The sequence below is a fragment of the Corvus moneduloides genome, chromosome 3 (genome assembly GCF_009650955.1).
Source record: "Corvus moneduloides isolate bCorMon1 chromosome 3, bCorMon1.pri, whole genome shotgun sequence".
Lineage (NCBI taxonomy): Eukaryota > Metazoa > Chordata > Aves > Passeriformes > Corvidae > Corvus > Corvus moneduloides.
This window is the reverse complement of record NC_045478.1, coordinates 52,332,668-52,359,026: the sequence shown is the minus strand read 5'-3', so window position 1 is coordinate 52,359,026 and position 26,359 is coordinate 52,332,668. Positions and strand designations below refer to the sequence as shown.

Sequence of the window (26,359 nt, the reverse complement as noted above, 5' to 3'; positions counted from 1 at the left end):
CTGTGCCTTTTAACTGATGTATACTCAGTTTTTTTAAGAGTACCCTCTAGGGAACAGTTTTCATGTACTGGCCTGGCCTAGTTTCATGTACTTTCATGGCCATAGGAAGCTTGAGTTTCCATCCCTCCAGCCAAGATGGAGTAAAGTGAAGCCCTTTCTGTGGGCCACTGCTTTAAAAGCTATGACTTTACGAAAAAGGTGGCTCCACACTTAAAATTTGCAAAGCACTCCAGGCTTTCTGCAAGTACTTGAAGCATGCTAAGATCATATCTAACAAATTGAGTTTCTTGGGGTACTTTGATGTAGGAATACTTAGCTTTTGAGTTTTTTAATGGAGGCAGATATTTAGGCATCTATCTCCATGAATACAGAATCACTCCAGGCATGCAAAGAACCAGAGCTTAAAGCTACCAAAGAAGAAGCAACCTAATAGGTTCAAACATATTTTCATGCCCCAAGATTGTGCTCTGAGCAGCAGGGGAAGGGATAATAGATGTCCACGACATTTTAGATTTGTAGACAATTAGGTGTGAGCTTCATGCATTGTTCCATTGAACCTAGTTGTCCTTGGATTGCACCGCTGGTGCCTAAGGGGTAACTTGGATTTTATCCTTATCAAACGACCTACACCTTGATGACTGAAATATAAATAGAGCATTGATTTTCAATCTAATTTTTATGGCACTTAATTTATAAGGGAGGTATTTTAGTTGTTTGTTGGTTTTTTTTTTAAAGAGGAAAATGGTGTGTTTGTAGGCTTCACAGTACTTTGCTTTCATCTTATGATGAAACAGACTGTCACATTCTCAGATAGTAATTATAGAGTACATGAAGATTTGAAATAATCAGAAGCATGTCCAAAAGTAAAGGTTAGGAACCATATTAATTTCTGATTTGTGCCTACATGTTCTCATTCACTGTGATTCTGAAGGCATTCAGAGAAAGATATGTAGGAAGTTTTATTAAAAAATCTCGTTTTCCCAGATCAAAGACAAACAAAAATCTTAAAATATAGGAAAAATTTGGGTGTGAAACACTGAGGCACCATTTTTAGTCTTTTCCTGGAACCATGATGAAATAAGACCAAATATATTAAAAACTATTAAAAAAAAAAAAAAAAAAAAAAAAAAAAGGATGGAGTAAAAACTAGAAACTCTGACAGTTCCATGAGTTTAAAGCTACTTGTTGAATGAAGAAGCAATTCAGTTTTTGTCTTTGAGGCTTTTAGTGGCTGTAAAATCAGAGAATACGAGGTTTATGTGGATTTAAGCTTTATTCTATACTAATGTTTTTTGTTGAAGCTGAAATCAAAGCATTTGCAATAAAGGTATATTTTTACTGCTAAGTTTTGGCTTTCTGCTGGGACCAGTGTAATGTTTTTTTGCTTAAAAGCACCACAAGCACTGTACACTTGCATGTCAGTTTTGCATGACGGAGCAGAGATGTCATGTGGAAAAAAAGGATATTCTGTAAAACTGATTTCCTACGGAAATGGTCCCTGCACCACCACTATAAAAATACTGCAAGATTTCTCATTTACTCAAGTGACAATTTCAAAAAGCCTTACATTTTCTCCATCAAAAAAGCCTTGGTGTACAGCCTGTTGAGGATAAAATCCCCCAGAATTGACTTGAAGGGCTCAATTCTCAGCCCAGTGTATACACATGCACAGCTCCCACAGACTTCAGTCAAAGTCATGCTGATTTGTGGCAGGTACCAATAGCTTCTTGGGTCTCAGTTCTGAAAGGATTTGAACATTTTTTGCTACATGCCACCAAGCATTTATGGCCTCACAGGTAGCTCTCCTGCAGGATCAGGCCTTTCAGGACAGAGAATTCCTTTCTCTTGAGAGTCCTGTTTGCTTCTTCAAAAATCAGATTCTAGGAAAAGCTTTCTTTTCTTCATCTTCTATTTTCCACTTTTTCAGTCTTCATTTCATACCATGACACACTTTGGCCAATGCTGAATAATCCCCTGAACTGCTTCTGTTTCATCTTTAAATGCAATAGGGGGTTTGGCTACATTTCAGAAAATGTGTCATTTGATTCAACATCTTAATATATTACCTCATACTTGTCCCATTCTCATCATATCTTTGGGCTTGTCACTTAAAAGCTCATTCATATTAGGGCATGAAATGAATTTAAAATGCAGCAGGTATATCCCAGTCACTCCACATGTATCTGAGCAAACAAGGACAACTATGGGAAAAGGTGACACTGATTTCATTCCACTCCTGAAAAAAAGCTTGACAACATTTGAGTTCCTACCTGTTCCTTCTTTCAAGCTACACAGGAAAGAAACCTGAACTTTGTTGTAATTTTGATGTGGAAGAGGTCTAAAAATGGACATGACATTGTCTGTGCCCTCTGACAGTTCTTCTGATACACCACTCCCCTCTCTCTCTCCCTCTCTCTCAGTTTAAGAGGAGAGCATGGATGATTTCAGCTAACAAATTCCCTGTCGAGGCACCAGCAATGCCCTTGATGCCCTTGAACTCTCCTGCCTGCTTCCCCATCACACTGTAACTTTTGATTTCTTGACACAATACACTAAAGGCCGTGCTCATTGCACTGATGGCTTGAGGATCTGCATCTTCTGGAAGTGGAGGTTCATAGGTCTGGCCAGATGAACCTTTGATATGTGCTTGTTGGTGGCTTTGGGAGATGGGATTTAATGACCTGAATCATCCTGCTCAGTCTGCTGTTTATACACGCTGTGAGTGAATCATGGTAAAGAAGCAATTCAGTTTGCTTTTCTCTTCGAGGCTTTTAGTGGCTGTAAAATCAGAAAATATGAGGTTTATGTGGATTTAAGCTTTATTCTATACTAAGTAATCAGATTTGGAAAAGTGTTAAAAACAATATTACATTGTCTGGGCATGATTCAAAGAATCCTCAAAGCTGGATTCTGATGCCAGAGGCACTTGTGAATATTTAGCATAAACCTCACATTCAAATTCCTTGAATTCATAGTTTTCTTCTATTTTTGCACCTTATTCAGCTAAAGAAGCTCAGGATTTTTCAGCTATGGAAGAAATACACTCTTAATTAGCTTTGATCCTGCAGAACGTTAACTGGTGTTCCTTTATTTTATTAGCTCTAATGCAACCTTCAGGAGAGTAAGGTATAAAATACATTGAACACTATCTAGTGTTGCTCGGTTATTAAAAAATAATGTAAAGAGGTACTAGACTTGTTCTAGAACAAGTAGCAATGAAGTATGCAATGATTTCCCAAGACAGACAATTTCCAGTCTCTTAAAAATGTTTCTATTATTCGCTTTTCTGCTTAAATTGAAAGCCTGATTCTTTTGTGTTTTTAGAAATAAAATATCCAGGTTGGATCTTTGAAGAAATTGCTACCCTATCTTTTGTTCACTGCACATATAATTTTTTAACAGGGAGTACACTTTTTGATAGCTTCAGTTAAGCTGTTATATAACACATCTGACGGCTTGCATTAAAGTAGGTCTACTTCATAAAAACTGCATTCATTTTACTTAATGACAACTTTTGCACTCTGATCTAATTCTGGGATCCTAAACACCCTCCATTTGGTTTGCTTGGCAAGGCTGTGACAGCAGTGGGGGCTACAGGAGTGGCTTCTCTGGGAAGATGCTAGAAGCTTCTCCTGTATCCAACAGAGCCAATGCCAGTTGTCTCCAAGATGGACCTGCTGCTGGCCAAGGCTGAGCCCATCAATGACAGTGGTAGCACCTCTGAGATAACGCAGTTAAGTAGGAAGAAAAAAAAGTAACCCTGTGCAATAGAGACTGCAGCCTAAGAGAGGAGTGAGAACATGTGAGAGCAGCAACTCTGCAGACACCAAGAGCAGTGCAGAAGGAAAGCAGGAGGTGCTTCAGGTGCCAGAGGAGAGATTCCCCTGCAGCCCGTGGTGCAGACCATGGTGGCCCGATGTCCCTCTGAAGCCCAATGGAGGTTCATGGTGGAGCAGAGATCTGCCTGCAGGCTGTGGAGAACTCCAGGCTGGAGCAGGTGACTGCCCAAAGGAGGCTATGATCCCATGGGAAGCCAGTGTTGAAGCAGGCTCCTGGCAGGACCTGTGGACCAGTTGAAAAAGAATCCCATGCTGAAGCAGGTTTGCTGGCAGGACTTGTGACCCCGGGGGGGACCCACTCTGAAGCTGTCTGTTCCTGAAGGGCTGCACCCTGTGAAAGGGACCCATGCTGGGGCAGTTTGTGAAGAACCGCAGCCTGTAGAAAGGACTCACATTGGAGAAGTTGGTGGAGAAGAGTCTCCTGTGGGAGGGATCCCACATTGGAGCAGGGGAAGAATGTGAGTGATTTGATTGGTAATAAGTTAAACTAATTTGCTCAAATTGAGTCTGTTTTGCTTGTGACAGTAACTGGTGAGTGATCTGTCCCTGTCCTTATCTTGACCAACAAACTTTTCGTTATATTCCCTCTCCCCTGGTCCAGCTGTGGAGAAGAGTAATAGACTGGCTTTGGTGGACACCTGATGTCCAGACAGGGTCAACCCACCAGAGGCCTTTAGAAACTCAGATCTAATTAAGGAATCCTAAAAGGAGTGCTTGTGTTTTCTCCAAGTACAACACAAAGTGAGAAAAACATTTCAGCCAATCTGAAAATATTTCCTTGAAGGACTAAATTATGTAGATAATGCCAAAAATGTGATTCTGAATGGTTTAGCACAGAGAAATAAAATGAAAGTAAGAATGTTTATGTGCAGTTTGGAAAATACTGAGTAATAAAAGTCCAACATGAAAAAATGTGTCTTATGAGTCAGCATTAAAAAGCATAGAAAAGTCAGAGGTAGCAATTAGCTTTTGGTTCACTGAAGCCAATGGATACTACACCACTGACCCCATTGGACCTATTGTCTTACCTCATAAGAGGAAATCCTTTGAGTCCTTACCTGTACACTGGTAAGAGTCGTGTATTGATAAGCTTTGACTACCAGGTAGTTGGCTTCTATATCTATTATTCCCAGGATCATGTACTTCCACCATCTCCTCTTCAAAATTGCCAGCAAGTTTTCTTCTCCTGTGGTAGTAAACAAGAAAAATTATGTAAGAGTTAGGGTAACATGCCCAAATACCTGCCTGTCCAGAGAAATTATCTAGGTCTCTTGCATTTACACTACGCAGTTGAAAGCTACCATATACAAAGAGGTACTGCAAGGAAGTGAAAACTAACACACCCTATTTGTCTAGCAGATATTGAAAGAGACAGCCTGGCAAAGTAATATGTGAGGGTCAGACTGACACTTCACTTAAGATGTAAACACCAGCAAGAGAAACAAGCGCAGCTTGAACAGACCAGGTATATGTTCCTACCTTTAGTTTTACATATACACACATACATGCACATATAAAGTGCTAAAGAATAGAGCAGTTTATACATTTATACTTTCCATACACACTGCTAAAATGTTGTATGCTCCACACATGGTGCAACAGGTTCTTACCAGACTGGGAGATTATCAGTATTTGTAAATATGATGGAATATTAGAGCAGGAGAGTAACAGCACTACATTTGGGCATATGACAGATCCTGTTCCAAGGATGGTTATCCTGATCCTAGAGATTCAAAGTATCAGACTTGTTTAAATAAAGGCTGCACTGAGACATATTTTGGGTGACAGTTGCTCTACTCCCAGAATCTTTTTTCTTAAGTAGGCAGGTTTGCTGCCTTCTATGGGAACACTGTCAATCATCTAGTATTTAATCTTCACCACTTGAAAACTGACACTACAATACAGCCTGCAGATCAAACCCACAACTTGCAAAAGGTCAAAGCATTCCTCATGGAAGGCTAGGGATTATTATTGTTCTCCATTCAAAAGCAAACAGCTCATTACTGAGGGTGGGCAAACCTGTAACTTGCTTGCACTACAGTAAGTTCCACACATGATGAGACCTCACTGTGAAGGGGCAGACTGTGACTGAACACAGCCGGACTGGAGGTCTTTCAGAGTCTGTAGCCTAAAAAGGAATCTAAGCAGGGTTTACTTGTACTGCCGAAGTACTATAAATGGTATTTGAACTGTCTTGAAAGTTTCAAAGAAAACCCCACTATTCTGAGTTTTTTCCATGTTGCTGTAGCTTTTCTAAGTGCCCCTGATCATCAAAATGGGTGATGGAAAACACAGAAGAAAAGGATCATTATTGACCATTGCCACCTAAACTTGCTCAGGCTTCCCAATCCTCCTTCAACATTTTCCGTCATCACAAGTGTGTTCACTCTTTGGTTCAAATAGACCCAGTAATATATGGGCTGCCATACCAGAGTAGAAACAGCAGGCTCTCTATAGCACCGTATCTCAGATCTTATAAGATTCAAACACAGAAAAACAGATAATTACTTCAAGTTAATTCAGAAATCATAGATGTTAAAGCTTGGCCCTGCTGAGTGACTTGGATGGGTATTTACCTGAGCAAAGCATCTGAATCATTTCACTTTTGCTCATTAAAAGGTGCTCACACATACACTCTTCCAGTGGGATATTATTAGGCAACAGCCTAATTTTTGTTACAGTGATAATGACACTGAGTGCAAAACTGTAAATGCTAAAAAAGTCTTCTTTCCCTTTCCTTCCTCCCTCCCTTCCTTCCTTGCCTCCCTCCCTTCTCCTCCTTCTCTCTCTTTCTTTCAGTAAGCAGCAGAAAAATAGCAGAAACAAGGTGGTGAGTAGAGTAATATTTAAGACAATGAATAAAGAGTAAGCGCATTCAATTATACTACACTTCCCTGTTACACTGACTAAATCCCATCCTTCAGACATAATTATGACTACATCTATGTACTTTTATGATGATTTGAGCATACAGAATTATTTTAATTATTGTTTAAATTTATTTAGGGAGAGGTTTTTAAAAGAGCATTTGTGATTAGGTGTCCTAATTTCTACTAAAATCAGTGTAAACCACGCAGATAAATCCTTTGCAGGTATTGAAACTGCATCTCAAGTTTTTATGCTGCCCAGACAATGCCTTTAAAGCATCAGCTGGAAAATAACAATGCAATGGAAAGATGGGGTTAACATTTCAGAGTGATTTTTCATTGTAATTGTCAAGAGAAAGCCAAAAAACCTGAGGCCATCAAACTGCAGTCTCTATTCCAACAGTAGAAATCCCACCTGAATCTTTTTTTGTTACAGTAGGACCATGATGGTACCTACAAAAGCAGAGAGAAGCAGCAGGCTCAAGAACTGCAATGGCAATAGGTTGCCTGAGCCACGACTGTGGATACAATTTAAGGACTCTTGGTGCCTTTGGTTTGCCAGTGCTTTCTTCAATTTCCAGGCACAGATCACTGTAGTGCTCAGACGTGGCCAACTAAGTGAGTTTTAAGATTGAAGCTTTGGCCGTGACTTCTGGCTAATGGGTAAACTTAGAGTTTCCAGCAGTGGAAATTAAATCTTCTACACTTCAAACTGACATGCATAGTTCTCTCTTTTGGTTTCGATTCTTTCTTTGCTCATGATAAAAATAAGAAAAATACTTGGTATATGTTAATTTATCTTTGATATAGAGCTCTGAGATATTCCAAACTGCAAAAGAGCAGTTTCTGCTGAGAATTCTCAGCAGAGCAAAAAGCAGTGCCAAAATTTATTTATGCAGGTACTGTACAACTCTGAAGAACATCGGTTTAGTTTCACAGCAAGTGCCTTTGTCAGTGGAAAGCAGAGTGTACACAAATATTTAGCATGAGACAAGTAAACTAGAAAATTTGTTCCCGGAGAAAAATCTTGTCCAGTAGATGCATCTTCTTCTGTGGAACATACTTAGTCTTTGCTTCAACTCATTTGCTGCATCTCATGCTACTTAGAGTGAAAGAAAGGTCTGGCTTCTGACTAGGGTCTCTGTCCACACTATTTTTTTTTTTTGTTTATTGTTAACCTATCAGTTGTGAAAATCTGCAAGCATTAGCAAAACTGATGAACTTGGGTACATTGAGCTGATCACAAGTGGTGTTGCCCAGGCCTCAGTATTTGGGCCAGCTCTGTTTAATATCTTCATCAAGTGCTCCCTCAGGCAGTTTGCAGACAATACTGAGTTGAAAGAAGATTGTAGTTGTAGTGAGGTGGGGGTTGGTCTCTTCTGCCAAATTACAAGAGATAGGACAAGAGGAAATGGCCTCAAGTTGTGCCAGGAGAAGCTTAGGCTGCTCATTTCAAAAAATTTCTTCATGGAAAGGGATGTGAAGCACTGGAATAGGCTTCCCAGGGGAGTGGTAGAGTCCCATCCCTGGAGGCATTTAAAAGGTGTGTGGATGCAGCATTTAGGGACGTGCCTTAGCAGTGGGACTTGGCAGCGCTGGGTCAACAGTTGGACTCAATGATCCTAAAGGTCTTTTCCAACCTTGACAAAATTCTATGATGCTACAAAACCCCCAACACATACTTAACGTGTTGCTAATCTAGGGACTTCTATTTGTTTACCGCTTTCTATTTCTTTGGCATCATCGCCACAATTCATAGAAGGGAATGAATCACTTCCAAAGTGAGAGACAGGCAGAAGAAAGATGATCATCTGCAGTGACTGTCAGTCCAACGCTATGGGTAAATCAAGGGAGAGGCAGGTGGAGCCCTGGTTTTGACAGGTGGCTGAAATAAAGTCACCATACTCAAATGTCCCACTTTAGCAAAAAACACACAGTGGAAGGCAACAGTGGAATATAACCTGGAGAAGGTGTGGGGCTGCCAGGAGGACAGGACCTCTGAACAGCAATCACAGATGGCATCCTCAGTGAATTCAGACAACAAAGAGAAGGGAAATGGGAGTTAAGGAGATAAGCGGGAAGCCTTGACTTCGGAAGACTATATGGAGAAGCAGAGAGAATCAAGAGCTGTATTCTAAGGCTCACATCCGGAATAGAAATAAACATCACCTTTGCATAAAAACAATGAGGGGAACAAAACCATCACACCTTATTAAAAACAAAAAAAACCCAGACAATCTAGGTTTTTTTTAAACTTATTTCCCATGATCACAACTCAAAGCAAACTAATTATTCATGTCTTCTGAGTTGTAAGCATTGTAGACCAGAAGGACCAAGTGCAGACGTCTACACTTGAACTAACTGGTAAAGCATTTTAAAGGGTTTTTTCCAGCTAACTTTTTTTAAACGTGAATTCATTAGAATGAGATACACTAGGAAGAGAGATTATTTCAGATCATGTCTTTTGTTATTGCAATACTCTGTGACTAGGACTTTCAGGTGGTCATATAAACACATATTAAACCATAAAGTGTGCAGGTTAGCTGAAGGGTAACATTTCCTGTGGGGCAAAGCACATATTGATGCCAGTGAACATGCACAGAATTATGCAATCTTTAGACACTGCCTTCTTTTGATGGAGGTCCTCCTTCAAAAAACACACCCCAAACTTCTGTCAGCATTTGAGCTTCTGAGATTATAAATCTTCATATTCAGTCTAATCCAAATATAATGTAGATTTAAAAGTAAATTGCAGATTCAGAATGTTTCAAGATTCAGAAGTCTAACATAGTCTTAATACAGAGAAATAACACCCCTCTCTTCTTGCTCTTTCTAGAATGATATTTTAAGTTTTAATTTTTATACTAATTTTGCAGTGACACACACTTGACAGTTATATATACAGAGGAGCTCTCTGTGTTTGGAAAAAAGCTACAGCTTTGCATCTGCTGGCTCAAATTAAAAATCAACAAATAAGCTGCTTTGTAGAAGAGATGGTTTTACGTCTTGTAATAAGGATTTACCCCTGGGGGGTTGCAAAATTAAAAATAAATTAGAGAGAAAATTGAAAGAGGCTTTAGCTGTATACTGTCTACCAAATATACATATATACATGTACAAAACCCTTTTTACATTCACCCACACAGCCGCAGAGGTACAATAAAAAAACCCAACAACCATTAAGACAGCAAATTCCCAATTATTTGTGTATAGGCTTGGGACACAGGTAGAATAACAGCCCTGCTAGACCAGAAAACCAGCATATTGCTTCTCTTTCATCCACTGCAGTCTCTCTCTTTTACTTCAGATGACAACTTGCTATTTAGATCAAGATCATCAAAGGAGCTGTGCTCTCCTTCTTCCTTACAGAGTTTAGCAGAGACATCTAAATGAATGCAGGAGACTTTCAAGGGGGAAGGCAGACTGGGGAGGGAGGGCTGCCAGGCATGCTGGTCCTCCCCTGCCTCTCACAGGAGTGCCAGAGTCAAGCGCTACACAGTAAAGAAGCAAAAGTCTCACAAAGGATGAAGATTATACCAGGATTTACTTATTACCTCTTTTCTTTGCAAAAGAATCTCAACTACAAATTAAAATTACAGGATAATTGTTTCTTTTTAGTTTTCACCCTTTATATCCAGTCTTGCAGAGACAGAGCTTCACCAGTACAAATGTTGTTTCTCTACAGACTTTGTAGTCATCCAGCCCTGCTGCGGGCCCAGGGGAAGGAGGCAGTCAAATGGGGTTGCACTGTATAGGGGTAACACAGATAGCTGTTTTACAAAGCCAAAAGGCTCCCATACCTGAATAACAAAACTTTGCTTCTGCTTGGTCAAGTAGCTGGTTCAGGAGGCTGAAGGCCTGCTGTAGAATACTTTCGTCTCTGCACAACAGCTCAAAAGAACTGTTACTCTTCTGTGTGTCTTTAAATCCTCTGACCCAAAAAGGTTTCTTATTTCCTCATATCCACTTGTATTACTGATAACTACTTTATGGGAATACTGTTGCCTAAAGGCAAAACACCACCACTGCTAAATTATTTACACAATAGAGAAAATGCACTCTTTACAGGAATGCTCCTCTAGTCTGGCTTCACAACACACCTCTGTTCCCCTCACAGATGACTGCTTACAGGCTGCACTGCTTTTGTCCTATGTCACGTTTTCAGCAAGCCTTTGCGAGACTAGATGGCATCATCTCCTTTTGCCTCCTCAGAACAGCTGATCTTATCCAACCTGTTCTTATTCACAGCTCCCTCCTGCTTCCTCTCTCACAGCGGGAAAACTGCGTTGGTGTAACAGCCCTGAGCTGCTGCTGCAAGCAGCTCCCACATGTTCCTGCTCCTTGCCCTGTGCCAGCTGGTGCTTATGGGGCTGCACAGTGAGTCAGGGCAAAGATCTGCCTAAACCCAAAGATTTGGGATTTTCAGATTAATTTTTAGACAGTGTCCTGAGCAGTCTGCAATCAAATCCATATTACTCTTGTGGGAGGCGAGGACCAAGTAAGCAGATCCAGGCAAGGGACAAGTTTCTCCTTGTCTGATACAGGGCAGGCTTAGCCTATTGACATGCCCTAACATAGCATTACATTTACTAAATTACATCTGAAGTGTTTAGACTTTTTATTTCCTTTTAGAGATTTTGCAGAACAGTCTGTTTTGACTGTGGATGTAAATCATAATAGTTGAAGTCACATCTAAGAATCTGAACATCCATTTTCATAAAACATGAAAGGATTCATTTTTGATGCCTTAATTTTGATCCAGCCTAAGCACTGTTGTTAGATCTTATAATCTTCAGATGTCTTATTTCATGAGATTACTGGTCATTACTTTTAGGGGTAAATTAAAATTTAAACTGCACAAACGAAGTAGCTGATCATTTTACTCATGCCTCAGTTTCTCTCCTCCTGCCTACCCACTAGATATGGTTTTCCCTTTGGTGGCAGACACAATGCTTGGTGTCACTACCACAGGTTACTTGAAGGAACAGTCCATGTCCAGAACTGTGTAAGACCTGAAGAAAGCTTGGAACAGTGCACTGTTTCAAAAAACAAAACTCTAAATTCCCAGCCTTTTAAAATGTTAAGCTAAAAACCACAGTGACGTTTCTAATACATGATTTTTTCACCTAAGTTGGTTTATCTCCCAGCCTAAACTTAGCTAAGCACTTTCCCTGAAATGGCAGAATGTGTCCCACTCTGTAATGCAGAGGGACACGAACACACTGAGAAGCTGAAGCCTTCCCTCAAACCTGAGAGTTGATTATATCTTTCTGCATGAAATCTTCAAAATTTATTTCTGATCTACAATACTCTCAGATTTAAATCACCTCTGAGCTAACACTATAGTCTGTCAACTTTTGGCTCACTCTCACACAGAACTACTTCAAAACAAGCTGCTGGATCTGTAGGTCCCTTCCAGCTGAAATACTTCGTCTTTTCTCTTTTCTCTCTTTTTCTTTTTTCTTTTCTTTTCTTTTCTTTTCTTTTCTTTTCTTTTCTTTTCTTTTCTTTTCTTTTCTTTTCTTTTCTTTTTCTTTTACTCTGTAAGCACTGCAGTCCGGCCCTTTTTCATTGCTTATCCTATTTTATCTAGTATGAAGCTAATTACAGCAATACAAAGGTTTTCAGAAGAAAAAAATCCCCTCATTTTCAAATTTACTAGAGTGTAAGTCAAATGAAAGAAATCTATATAAATATCTCTGTATATCATTTATGAATGTGTAATTTGCATGAATAGTTTATCCTTCTGGATAAGCTTGGGCATCTTAATCATATTCACAAGACTTATTTAAAGTCAAATAATCATAAAACAAATAATATTCATTGTTTAAGGCAGAGGAATCAGTTAGGATGCATGAGTTTTCTTTTTTTTTTCACCTCTCATCAACTCGTTAGAAAATGTTGGTCCAGCCACCTACCCGCTCTGTGACATTTTTTTCCCAGCAGACAGATATGAATAATGAATTACCTACTTGTTATTCGTGATTCCTACAAATTCTATTCCACAAATCATGAGATTTGACTGAGATAGTAAAAAAAAAAAAAAGACCCAATGCAAATTGTCATTACTATTAACTATTCATAAATCAAGCAGAGCCAACTGAAATTGAATGTGTACCCTTTCTTTAAAAGACAGTAAGGAAAGAATAAGTCAAGGAAGTCAAGGAGTGTGCATCTTTCTCTATTCTCCATCAGTAATGTCTGAACACACTGATCCAATTTAAATCTAATTTGACAGAGAGTGCAAAGATATTACTTCCCACAGATCTATTGTGAATAGTTAACTGCACAGAAGAAAGAAAACCTAACATTGCCACCACTATGTACAGGCTTGGAGGTACTCACACTACTTACTAGGCACCACAGTCTGGACTCTGCATCTTCTTACACACCAGCTCATTCACAATGAGCCACAAATCCCTGAGAGATCAGGCAATGCCGGTTCTGGGGATCACCAAACTGCTACCTAGTAGCAGGCACTGGAATGAAATATGAGCAAGGACTGTATCCAGGATATGGCACACATGAAGGAGAACCTGTTTTTTTACAGGCTATGAAACCTAGAGATATCTACTAAGAAAGAAACCACTCTGCTGATGACTACCAAGAGGCCAGTACTATTAAGAGAAATAAGGCTATTGGTGAACGACCGAAAATGGGAGTGCTGTTTCCTGTGGTACACACACACACTACAACACTGACAATTCTTGCTAGTTTTGTGAAGAATTAATTAACATTTAAAAGGGCATTTTAAAGTAGAATAGGATGGGAAGCTGATGATAAAGAAGCAATGCTGGCAGAATTAAAAACTTCATCTGGAGTTAATAATGTTAACCAAAAATATGTAAAATTCTAATAACCAGCACTATTTCATGTCATTGCCCAGGGCCAACGGGAAAGCTGAAGAGGTCAGAATACATTAGGGCTGGCTGGCTCTAGAAAAATATGGCTTTACAGATGCTCCCTGATTTCTAGAGGTATTCCAGTGTTCTGTGTTAGAAGTCTGCAAACATACACTCAGTCCTCTTGGAGTATTTATTTGTGGTACAGTCATGGGAAAATCTAGAAGAATTATCCCCCTTTCGGAACTTTCCTGACACCACAGTTGGTGAACTGGAATAAAGTTTGCTAAACTTCCAAGTTACATATTAAATATTATCCCTGGAGGAATATAGAAGCTTTGGGAACTTCTCATCACCATGGGTAAAACCCTCACTTTAGAACAACCAGAGATTATTCAAGAAATACCACTAATTACACATGAAGCAGAAAATGTAGGAGCTGCCACTAGTTAAAGCAATTGTGAGGCCAGTCACCCCAAGGTGACCAGCAGCAGAGGCCCAAGAGAAACGTGCAAGACACACCAACCCATTGTGGCTCCTTCATTGCTGGCCACAGTATGAGCACCTTGTTTTATGCATGGCAGTAATTCCAAAAACCTTATTCAAAATGAGTAAACCCAGTTAAGAACAGAGAAAATGCAGGCATGAGCATAAAGAAATATGTGAAACACAATAGCTTCAAATAACACCAAGAGCTGGTGCATTCATTTGCCTATGTCATGATACTTACAGGAGTTATACACACCAGAAATCTCAGTGTTGCATCTGTAATGATCAAAACTACTAAAAACTCTCATTGTTTATGTCCTTTGCAGTATGACTAGTGAAGTATGACACCAAAAGCATAAAACACCACTGAACCATGCTAATTAATTAGCACAAAGCATCATATTGCTACCATGTCAACTAGACAGCTACAGGCAATTCTGCTGAAGAAACTGGCTATTTGTTATCACATAATCCTGAACGAGGTACTCAGAATGACCATTATGATTAGACATGAAGCCCGACACATTTTTAGATGATACGTTGATTGGAGCAGGTGATATTTTGTTGCATACCTGTTATGTACCTAAATCAACAGGGTCTTGATGTGACCTTTGAAGATTTAGCAGTATTAGTATCAGATAAACAAATCAGAATTATACATCCATATGTCTACATAAAGGAGAAAGTGATATGGGAGGCAACAGAAATGATGGAGAGCAGCCCTCCATCCTGTACTTCTTGCCTCCTCAGCTGGCAGAACTGGGCTAGAAAAACTTTGCAATGGGGTCAGGACTGTAGCATTTCTGACAAGAAAAATACAAATTTTCATGATTCAAACTCTATAAAAAGAGAACTTAGTAGGTTTACGAAGCACCTCTAAGAGGTACATAATCAGAATAGTCAACTTTTGTGTATTTTTTGCCATCTTTCACAAGCATGGTGGCCATGATCAGCATGCAAGTGCAATCATACCCAGAAGGTGGTGAAAGTTGATGCAATACAGTTCAGGCATTGTTTTGCTCTAGCTAGAACATTAAATGTTAATTGAATCATCAGTGTGTACCAGTTTACCTTCAGTAAATTTGTCAAAGCAGCTTTGTATCAGAGACTGAAACTCATCTGGTCCTGGTTTTGCGCAAAATAATGACTGGAATACAAAATGGAACCTACAATCTACAGACAAAAGAAGTGTTGTGTCCCTGCCTAAAGTAGTCTTGAAGTCTGAAAAATAGAGAATCTAATTACTGTAGCTGTGCTACTGAAACAATGAAGAGGTTGAGAGTGAGACTGATAAGAAGTTAGATGATATGCTACTAAGCTGGGGGTCTGCAGTCCTCTCAAATTCTGGCAAAAGAGTACCTGCTGTGTGATGTGCAAACTGAGAGATATTCCATCAGTGCTATTACAAAGTGACCTATGCATCTGATAGTGCTGCTAATGACTGGAGATTGTGCTCATGCTTAAGGTATCAAAAGAGTAATTACCTGCAGATAACATGCATTATCTTTCCATGGAAGAAAGTGATAGCCAATAAAAGTATGATCTAGAAATCCAGGATCTCATAAAATACATACAATAAAGTAGTGTAGTTTAGATCCTCAGGTATCGTACAGTAGGAGAGCTAATGCCATTGGGCTGCTGCTTAATCAGTTAAAGACTAGTATTACATTTGGTACTTGTTATCCTACCATAAAAAGAGAAACTCCACTAATTCATCCAGAAACTAAGCTGTGCATCTTGGAAAAGCCAAGCATGGTTTTAGGAAGAGCTGGTTCTAGGGGCAGAATCTGGACTCAGCACATAAGCTGGTACTTCCCAGAATGGTGGTTTTGTGCCCCTTGAGTTTCAATCCCAGGAAAGCTAGCAGTTCTGGAGGGCAAAAAGAGATCAGTGTGGGAGGTAGCAGTTCTGGAGGATGCAGCCAATTACCCCCATTTTGGTTTCTGAATAAATGCAAGTAGATCACAATGATGAATTAAGATCGCTCCAGAAATAATCAGCTCTTGGTGTCTGTCATCCCTGGAAATCTCTGTCACTTTCTGCACACTCTTCTGTAATGTGTGCTGCTCAATCATGCAGTGCTCAGCAGGGTGCACGGAAAATTAAACATCTCCCACTCCTCCTCACCAAGAATTCAAGAGAACGTGCATCTGAAAACACTGCTGAGAAGTATACAAATTTTATGTAGCAACTGTGAGGAGTGATTGCACCTCTCTTGATTCCAGTTGATTGCCACAAAGCTCAAAAAATCTCCAGCAATAAAAAAGCAGTGATACTTACAATGAAGAAACTTATTATAAAAAAGTGTTTTCTTTACATGGCTCCTGACTTATAAGAAAATTGCTGAATACTTCACCGGCATTTATCTGTCCTGCTTGCACTTTACAGCTATTGACCCAGTAGCCTTTCCACTCAGATGAGAAGTAACACCTAACTAGAAATACGTCCCATGCATTTATAGGAGAGGAAATATTAATGTGCTAGGAAGATATTCTGGCTGGAAAACACAACATGAAATTCTATAATGTGAATCTCCAGGTTAGAATAAAAGGAACTTGCATCCCATGCAACTAACATCCAAGCAGAAAGCCATCAGCTGATCAGGCAGCCAACCATTAACACATGAATTATGACCATGTATGCCCCCTTACACATCCAACAGAACCTTTACCATTTTGTCATCTATCATTTTATTCAGGAGCCCATCTTTCTACATTTGCAAGCATGCATATCTGACTCAGACACATATCCTTTGACATCAATCCAGTTGTGCAAGAGTTATAATTTTTCTTCCTTTCCCCCATTCCAGAGCTGAAGCCCAGAGGCAGTTCCATCATGCAACAACTGCTCAGCACATGAAAGAAGGGATTCAGTGCACCTTCCTAGCACAAGCTACTAATAAAAGTGACAGAGCACTGAGGGCTGGGAAGCACAAATGGAGCACCAGCTCAGTTGGTTACAGCATGGTGCCAATAATGCCAAGGTTCTGAGTTTGATCCCTGTATGAACCATTCACCTAAGAGTTGGACTCAATAGTCCTTCCATCTTGGAATATTTTGTTATTCTGTGTCTGATTTTTATATTCTATATATATGAGTGTTTTACTGATGCATCCAATGCTGTGAAATGCATCAGCACAATGATTCAAGAAAAGGAAACCATTCCAAAAGTAGCAATCACCTTAGCAATCCCATCTCTCAGAAAACTCATCAGCACAGGCAGAATGAAGGTATATCACACAAGATCAGGCAGCCAGAAAGGGTGAACAGGCTGTCTGACCCTCTCAGAGAAAAGATGTGTCAGTGTGGAAGACTCAAACTTCATCATAAAAGCCATGACGGGTAAGTATAAAATCTGGTGTGTCAGCAACAGTAAAACATCTTCTGTGAGAGAAGTAGAACAAAAAGCTTTCAGGAAATGCAGTTAATAAAATAATTCCCATAAAACATTGTGTGGCATCTAGTATCAAGAAAACCTTCTTGTAAAAAAAACTGGATGGAATTTTTTATGGAAGAACATTCATAGGTGATGAACCTGCACATGAACTTGACAGGAAAAGGAGGTAGCACGTGCTATTGAGCCCTGAACTATAGATGGGAAAGCTGAGAGTTCTGTAGCCCATCAAACAAGAGTGAAGGTGCCATTAAACATCCCATAACTATTCCCATTCTTTGATATTTAAATATGCACTACAATTTTCTTTAATCGTGACCTTTATTTCCTGCAGCCTTGTGCCCAGTGAGTGTAATCTGGGCCAGGATGAGCTACACCTGCTTTGTTCAGTGTGGCAATGGCTCCATGAAGCGCACAACAGCAGAGAGTCAGGGCCCTCTGTGATGTGGGAGCAACACTGGCTGTCCCCATCTTCTACACTGAAATATATTCCTGCGTGAAAGCTTAGCCCTTTCAGCAAACTTTTGACAGCAAGACAAGCCATATACATAAAATGTGAGCAGAGGTTTCTGGTGAAATTTGTGCAGGGCAGCCCAGGTGAATTAGATCCTTTGGGATGTTCACACAATTGTGTGTTTCTAGTTGCAAGCACCAGGCTGAGCTCTAATGAAACTCTGAAGAAGCAATTAATGTTTGAAGGCATAAAATTCAGGATGCCAGACAGATGGCAAAGGAAGAGGGAGAGAGTGAAGGTAGCATGTGGACATAACTATGTTGCTTGGACATATTCCTTCACCTGTTGAAATAATACATTCAGAACTTGCACAGGAATGGTTGCTTATTTACTTTGCTAGAGGTGATATTAGGCTTATGGAAGTAGAAACATCCCCAAAAGATCTGGGAGCCACCACAATTTATAGGCCAGTCATGAGATCTCTACCGATCTCCTAGCAAGTACTGTTGCTGACTATAACCACAAGTGCACCAGTAGGAGTTCAAAAAGCCCTTATTTTTAATTTGTTTTCCTGCTCTCCATTTTTCTCTCTCAAGATTTTCATGGAAAACCACAGCCAGCCTTTCCATGGTCTGACAGAATGCGTCAATTTATTATTCTGCTCTTTACCATTTTCTATGCATGTGTAGTAACACTCACATATTCTCAATAATTTCAGCCTTGTAATATTCAGCATTTGCATAGACCTTTGCTACTTCTAAGTGAGCTAGAAGACAACTCCAACATCCCAACAATGGGATGATTTAGGCCTGTTTATGGGGTTAATAACGATTTGGTTTGGTTTTAAGCATATAGATTTAAATTTGTTTTCTAGATAGGAAAATGTAACAAGCCATTTTTAGTTCAAAAAATAGAAACCATCAGTGCTGTCTTGTGTTGTGACAGCAAAAGACTACAGAGCTCCCCTGACTACCTCTCTATTTTTTGGTCTCTTCTTATGCCTTGCTCTATTTAATGTTGCTGAAGAGGAATGCATAATATCTGGGCATAAAACCACAAAATTTCTCCTTTAGGAGAAAGAATGGGCCAATATAGTTCATCTGTATGATACATATGTCACCTTTACAATTGTATCCGAGACAGATAACATCCAGGAAAAATAGCTTTAAATAAACAAAGAAAGAAACAAAATCCTCCAATATGTAGGTCCAGGAAAGCATATGCTTTAGCATATGTGTAGTCAAGATATTGAACTACATAGGCTCATTTACTGCCAAATTCTGAGCTTCTTAAATGCACAAGATCCATAATAACTATTCAGGTCTGCTGTGATCTGTCTTATGCATCTCCTCTAAAAAATTCCCACTTCAAAATAAATGACTACATTTATAACTGCTTACTGGTTTACATAACTTGCAAATAGGAAAGGCTAAAAAAAAATCTTCCTGGGATTCAGACTTCTGTATCAATTTCACCAGTCAAAAACCAAAAAAATTTGCTTAGACAAAATGAACATATTTTTATGAAAACAGACTACTATCTCCAGTGAGATGAATACGTAAACATTTTTGTATTAGAATTCTGATATTTGTTTTACAAGTTTGAAGTTTCACTTTGATTTTTAGTTGATTGACTTTGTATGGTTTTATTATTTACAGACTTTTTAATAACTTCAGAGAAAGTCAGGGGGAATAATGTGAACTGATGGACTCATGGTTTGATATTTGTGACGTAAAACCTGTCAGTAGAATAGTTGAAATACTTAGTATTTTTATCACATTACTTTAATAAATCATACAATAAACAGAGATTCTTTTATTTCAAAAAGAAGGTAAGATGTATTAAAATAAAATAAATAAAATAATATTAGAACCAATCATTAGTCAGAATATATATGGAATGTATTCTGAGATGTGGCTTTATGTTCTCAGTTCTTGCTTCAAACCTTCTGCCTTCCAGCACACAGTGCCCTGTCAGAGAAGAGGGCTAAAACAGACTGATGGCTTCACCCAGGCAGGAAGAATATAATTCACACATTATTCTTTATCATCTTATAGATACCATATCTATATTTACCTATTGCAAGTACAGTGTTAGGTAAAGAATTTAGACTAAATATTGGAAAGGATTCTCTTTTGAAAGAGGGTTTGATACCAACAGGCCTTTAATAGCTCTTGCAATCAGTATTTTGTGAGCTGGAAACACACATGCAGATGTTTCCAAGTGTTGGTTTGATCTGCAGTCTGAAAAATTCCAGCATTCAAATGCAAAATACGCCCCAAAATAATTAAGCTCTCTCCTTCTTTTTCCAGTTCACCTTGCATATTACTCCCCCATTTGTACTCTTTTTCCCTACACGCCCACTGCAGCTTTACCTTTGCTTTTTCAAACTATTTTGCTACATTTGAACATAAATGTATCCCACATTTACACGCCTACCCTTGTGGTTAGCCTGCAGCAATTGAGGCTTACACCTTCCACCACACCACCATTTGTTTGGCAAGTGGCATCAGCCTTGAGCCTGCTATTTCACCTTCTGCGTCAGGAGCTGGCACACGCCTTTATGGCCCTGCTCACAAACTCAGCAGATTTACCTGCCCCCAACAGAAAAGAGCAAGCCTGGCTGTGCCCAGACTCTACAAGAGAGCAGCCGATCCCCTCTCCTCTGACAGCTTCATTGACAACAATCTAAAACCCTTTCCAAATATTATACAAAAAATAAAGTTTTCCAGCCAGCAGAAGTGAAGTGGACACAACTCTGAGCAACCTGATCTAGCTGAAGATGTCCCTGCTCATTGCAGGGGGGTTGGACTAGATGGACCTTCAAGGTGCCTTCCAACCCGGACTGTTTGATGGTTCTGTGATTCCAAATGACTCAGCTGTTCACAATATCCTCAGCACCTGGAGCATCACAAAGGCTCTGGTTACCCCTCATCACCCCCACCTCCCTCACCAAAAGGCTGCTGCTCTCGAAAGCCAGAGAAAGGTACTCAGCCCCAGCAATAAGCACAACATAAAAATTAGGATTTTGGTATGTAATTTTAAGAGCTGCTTTGCTGATACATGTGTTTACACTCACCTCACTGCAAAATACCAGTAAGTGCTTAAAGAGCAAGACAAAGGACTGGACAACATTTCTTCCACCACAAGCCTGCCTCTCTCTTGTCCGTAGAAGAAAAAATGTATGCTGAGAAACAAACTGCAAGACCAAGGAGTTGCAGTTGGGACTCGACTTGGGAAACATCAAGGGGGAAGAAAAGTTCCTACATAACCACAGGAGTCTGAAATGCTAATCTGGCATGCCTTTGGTATTTTTATTCTTTACATTTCTATTCCAGTAAAAGATAGTGGGTTTTCCTTTTCGCTTAATCACTGCTTCATACTGTAGCATGAAAATCTGGAAACCTGGGGTTTTACACATAAACTTTATTTAGATGGGAGTGAAAGGAGGTGAAGGATATTGCCTGTGATCTGAAAGGTGACTGGAGTGGTAATTATACAGAGAGAATTGAAGAACTACATTTTAAACACCACAGTGCATTAGTACCACTACCTTCAGCTGAACCACACTATAATTTCATCATATGAGATGAATGCAAGCTTTCCTATCCAACTATTCCTGTTTTTCAATCCTACTTTTCTTGAGGCCAGTCTGGGTATGAAGAAATCAAGCAAGGGGAAGCCCAAATTCCCAGGCTTCTGGACTAAAAAGGAGAAATTTCTTGTTATATAGGTTATATGGGAAATCCTGATTTGGAACATGCAGGTAATGAATGTCTTGCCAGGTGAAATTCTCAGGTCATAAGTCTTCTAAATATTTGAAGAAACATATTTCAATTTTCCCTTTGTATCTCCTTGCACAACAGATCTTCCTGTGGAAATGTGTCATTCCTGACTTTCCAGTGGCTGTCTGAGAAGGCCATCAAGGCCCAAAGCCTTTCACTCACCCAGGGTTGGAAAAGCTTTTCTGCTATTTCCTGCAATATGTAGAGCTTCTGATACCAGGCTGTCAACCTTGTGCATACTCTGCAAAGTCTCCTGCTCTTCCTCCACACACGTCCCACTGCTACCTCTCTGCTGGAGCTGCCTGGCTCCATGCTCTCCAAGACACCTCTCTTGTCAACTCCCCCATCCAACCCTTCCCTGATTTTATAAATGACATCTCAAAAAATGCCCAATTCTCATATTCATGTTTAATTCCTCCTCCTTAGATAAGCAAGGCAGTTCATGAGAGCTCCCATCGACATCCCCTGAGCTCTCATTTCTCATCCACTTCACGTCCTTCAACACAAGGCAGACTGAGAAAAGGAAGAAGTGTCTTCCCAAATATTGCTATGCCTGCTTTATAGTTTTACCTTCTATGTATCTCCTTGACCAACAGCCTGAGCAGCAAGGTGCAATTTAAATGAACTGTTGTCATTTATACATGAGCTGTCATTTAGCTGCTCATTAGAGGAACACAGCTTTAAAAGATTGTGATGAGCCTGTTAGCTTCCCTTAATAACATCTTTCAAAACCAGAAGCAATATTGTTCTAAAAAAAGCCTTTTGTACTTCAACTTTGTACTCATCAACTCTATCAGTCCTAAGAGCATTAGCCAAGGTTTGAGCAGTTCGTCATCTCTATTACATTCATTTACATGCTATTGTGCTTGACACTGGATACTAAGGGTTTATTCAGCAATACTTCATTTTTTGATCTGGTAAATTTACTACAGGCCTTATTCTTTAAATTTATTTTATTTTGTTTTTATTTTTTTCCATCACTTGCCTTCTTTTCTTGCAGCTCACAGCAACACAGACCTTTGAATGTAAAATAGTATGGGTAACATTGTTCTTTCATTTATTATACCTCCACCTCTAGTTCTCTTGACCAAAGTCTCCCTCTCCAATAAGGAAAGGACTTTCTGTTTCCTTCGGATGTTGATGAAAAAGCTTTTGTACACAGGCACCATTTACTGGATCACAGACATCAATCACATTTCTAGTGTTGGGTCTATTATCACCAAACACAGAAAACTGGCAGGTGGACCGGAAAAGACAATGTTTTCCCACTGAGATTCACACCCATGTATGGTCCAATTCAGCAGCATGAACTTGCCATGACACAAGGGTCCCTTCTGGAAAATGTTCATCTGAACCCTTGGAAATGTTTGTGATCTGCTTGTTGTTTAGCAGCTGCCTGTATTAGGCAGCTGTTATGGACTTCACCAGCATTTGGGGGTACTAAAGGCAGTTGTTTAGGCTGTGTAAATTAATTTGGTAGAAAAGGATATTGGTTTAGGCCTATGGCTGACATTCTCTTCTCCTCTCAAGATAAATGACCCAGTAACCACGCAGAAGGCAGTTAACAGCTTCCTTTTTGGGTTTTATGGAAAACAAACTTATTTTAACATCACCATAATTATGGTAAAGCCTTTCTATAAAACGCACACCAATGTATTTAATTAAGACAGGTCATTTGTCTAGCTAAATCTGCAAAATTGAAGTGCTAGCTTCTACAGAATAAATATATACAGAAACACTGAGCCTGGGCAGGGCCAGTAATTATTTTTTTCTGCCATTAGTCTGCAGCGCCATGTATGTGATCAAGAAGTGGACTTTGAGGCACCTTCATTCTCTTTTCCTACAAGTATGTTTGAAGGAAATAGGAAAGTGATCCCACACTGGTTACATGCTAGATTATAAGATTGAATGGGGAAGAAAATGATCTGGTCCTTATGACTGTCTCCTCTTTTACAGCCACGAATTAAAAATACATTTAGATTACTTCACATTTGGACTGGTCCTGCTACAAAAAATAAAGGCAAGCAAATTGCATCTGCTAGGTCAAGCTTCCCATCCCCCATCCCTGAAAACCAAATGTCACTTGTCTGTGTTGATTCTCACAGAAGGCAAACCGTATGTTACATTCCCAGTGTCCGTACACTTCTGCAGCTTCTAAATAGCCGACTCCCCCGAACGGCTGCTGGCCAGATTTTGGTTCTCTTCCAGCGTTGAAAGGCAGAGAGGTTAGGAGGTGTCCTGCTGCTACTTTCCTTTCATTTAGAAAATGGAGAGGTTGTCTGGCTGCCAGCTTGTCAGTGCAAATAACTCCCCTCTGCAGACCTTATCAGATGAATCCCAATGTGAAAACTTTTTACATATGAATTGCTTTGCAAGGAAGGCTCCACTCTTTTCAGAACTAATAAGGAAAAGAACAACATAAAGGAAGTGAAAAAGTAAAGAACCTGCACTGAGAGGTCACTTCAAAGGAACAAAAGTCCACATGGCTTCTTTCTCCCGTTCTCTTTCTTTCTTTTTTCACAATTGGCTCTCCAGCATTTACATGCTGCTCCCCTAACTGTGGCGGCTTAGACACCACAAGCCTCATCAGTGTACGATTAATTACTCCTGTTAATCAAAGCTGAAAGGCCGAAGGAACTACAGTGCCCATGGAAGGTCTTACTCTCACCATGCCAGAAGTCCACCGACAGCCTAGGTGAGCAAAGACAAGAGCTCATAGCTATCTGATTTACAGCAGCCTAGGCAGAATGGCCAGCTGACAGGAGTGTCAGTCTGTAGAAGTAACACTTATCCTGGAAAATCACCAGCACTGCAAATGGTAGCCGGGACTGTGGTTATATTAAATCAATATTGTCAGTTACATTATTAAATATTAATCTAAGATATTAAAAAAGGGAGCATTCCTCTGCCTCTGCCAGAGACAGCTTGTGTAATCACACGCAAATCACTTCATTTCAGTTCCTCTCCAATTCCCATCTGTAAAACAGTTAATAATATTTTCAACCACTTAATGCAAGCAGGCTCTGGGCAGGCTCCCTGGCCACCTCTCATAATACACATCCATATCCTCACAGAGATTGGCACCTCCAGAAGCCACTGTCATGTTACAGAAGAGACATGGCACTGAAGCTCCAGGGTCTCACCAGCTCTTGCTGGTAGGACAGGGGGAACAGATTGGGCTAAAAGAGCAAAAGGATAGATTGGAGTGCTTTAGGTAGATTTTTTGTGTTAAAATCGGCTGACTCTGAAAAGCACTGTCCTCAGCCACTGAAAACAGCTGTTGAGACAGACACTGAAGTGTTATTATCTCTCTTGGAGGATTCATAGAGCTGAGGGAATGCAATGCAAGGACGGGTGACAGTGACACAGAGCTGTCAAAAATAAACCATGCAGAACCACACTTATTTCTGAAAAAGGAGTGTTAAGGACAGGAGGGAGGCATCAGGTATCACATTTAGATACCCTCCTTAAGCAGGGTCTTCCTAGACTATGTTGCCCTGGACTGCATCTAGATGGCTCTTGGTTGATATCCTCATCTAAGGACAGGTATATACGAAAGAACGTAGACAACAAGTGCAAGTAAACCACAAAAATGCCATCTCAGCACATACATCCTATTTCTGCCAACAGTATTTTAGCACCCCATAATACTGCTGAAGCCTAAACTCCTGATTAAAGTTAAGCACTTGCCTAAATTGCCTGCTGAATTGAGATGAGCTGATGAAATGTGATCCCAGAATATAGTAACTGAAGGACAAGGAAACTTTGAGCCTAGACAGTCATGGAGAAATCATGTTCTTTATGCTCTTGAGAAATTCCTGTACCATGTTCATTTCTGTCTTCCTTAGTACATGATATGGATGGTAAGCCAGGTGAAGTGACACTGGCTCAGCAGAAGGACACTAGGTGAGGTAGTGCCCAGGCCTGACTTCACAGGGTGTCCTTCCTGAGCTGTCTGAAAGCTCAGTAGTATCACAACATCGGTGCTCAGAAAACAAACACGGATTTTCTCATGCATCTCTAAATAGCTTACTGGGTATCAAGTAAATAATAAGGCTGTTGAGTTTCACAACTGATTGAAGTCTCTAAACTATGGTGAAATCAAACATTAAGCCAGATTTTAGCACTGCTACAACTTTTGTTTATGGAGCGACCAAGGCCACCCACTTACTGCGTAGGGGGCAAAGTCTCTTATTGCTACACGAAAAAATCAGCTTCCCTTTAATCTCAACAGCAGACAAAAGAGATTTTTGTTCCATCTAGTATGTTCTGTTTCTGTGGAAATATTGTAATCTGTATTCTTCTATTTGATCTTCATTCCCCTTTTAAGGCTGGCTTATGTCTTCTTGGTGGCTTATGCCAATTTCTTACACTATGTTTTACCTGGGTAATAGTTTAATAAATTCTTTAAGAAGCTACTGATTGACACAGATCATGGGGCAGTAGGGACATCAACTTTCTGTGGAAGTCATGTGCTCACACTGACTTACCCCATGATGGGGAAATGACCCAAGAAGAGTCAAGCTTGGACAGCAATGCATAGAACAACTCTACAATAATGCTTGTTTCTGGTGATAATTACAGTTCTCTCGGAAAGGAGTCTGTGTTTTCCAAGATTTTGTGATTTTATGGTGGATTCTTAGCCATAAATTATTAAGAATTTGTAGAGAAAAAAAAAAAAAGAGAAAAA

General features: G+C 39.8%; 1 protein-coding gene across 1 annotated transcript in view; it reads right to left on the bottom strand.

Moving 5' to 3' along the window:
* Positions 1-26,359, bottom strand: part of SLC35F1 (solute carrier family 35 member F1) — a 230,306-nt gene that overhangs the window by 43,734 nt on the left and 160,213 nt on the right. Inside the window, exon 3 of the mRNA XM_032101556.1 lies at positions 4,898-5,025. Coding sequence (XP_031957447.1) covers positions 4,898-5,025 — 128 coding nt within the window. The remainder of the gene's footprint in view (positions 1-4,897; positions 5,026-26,359) is intronic.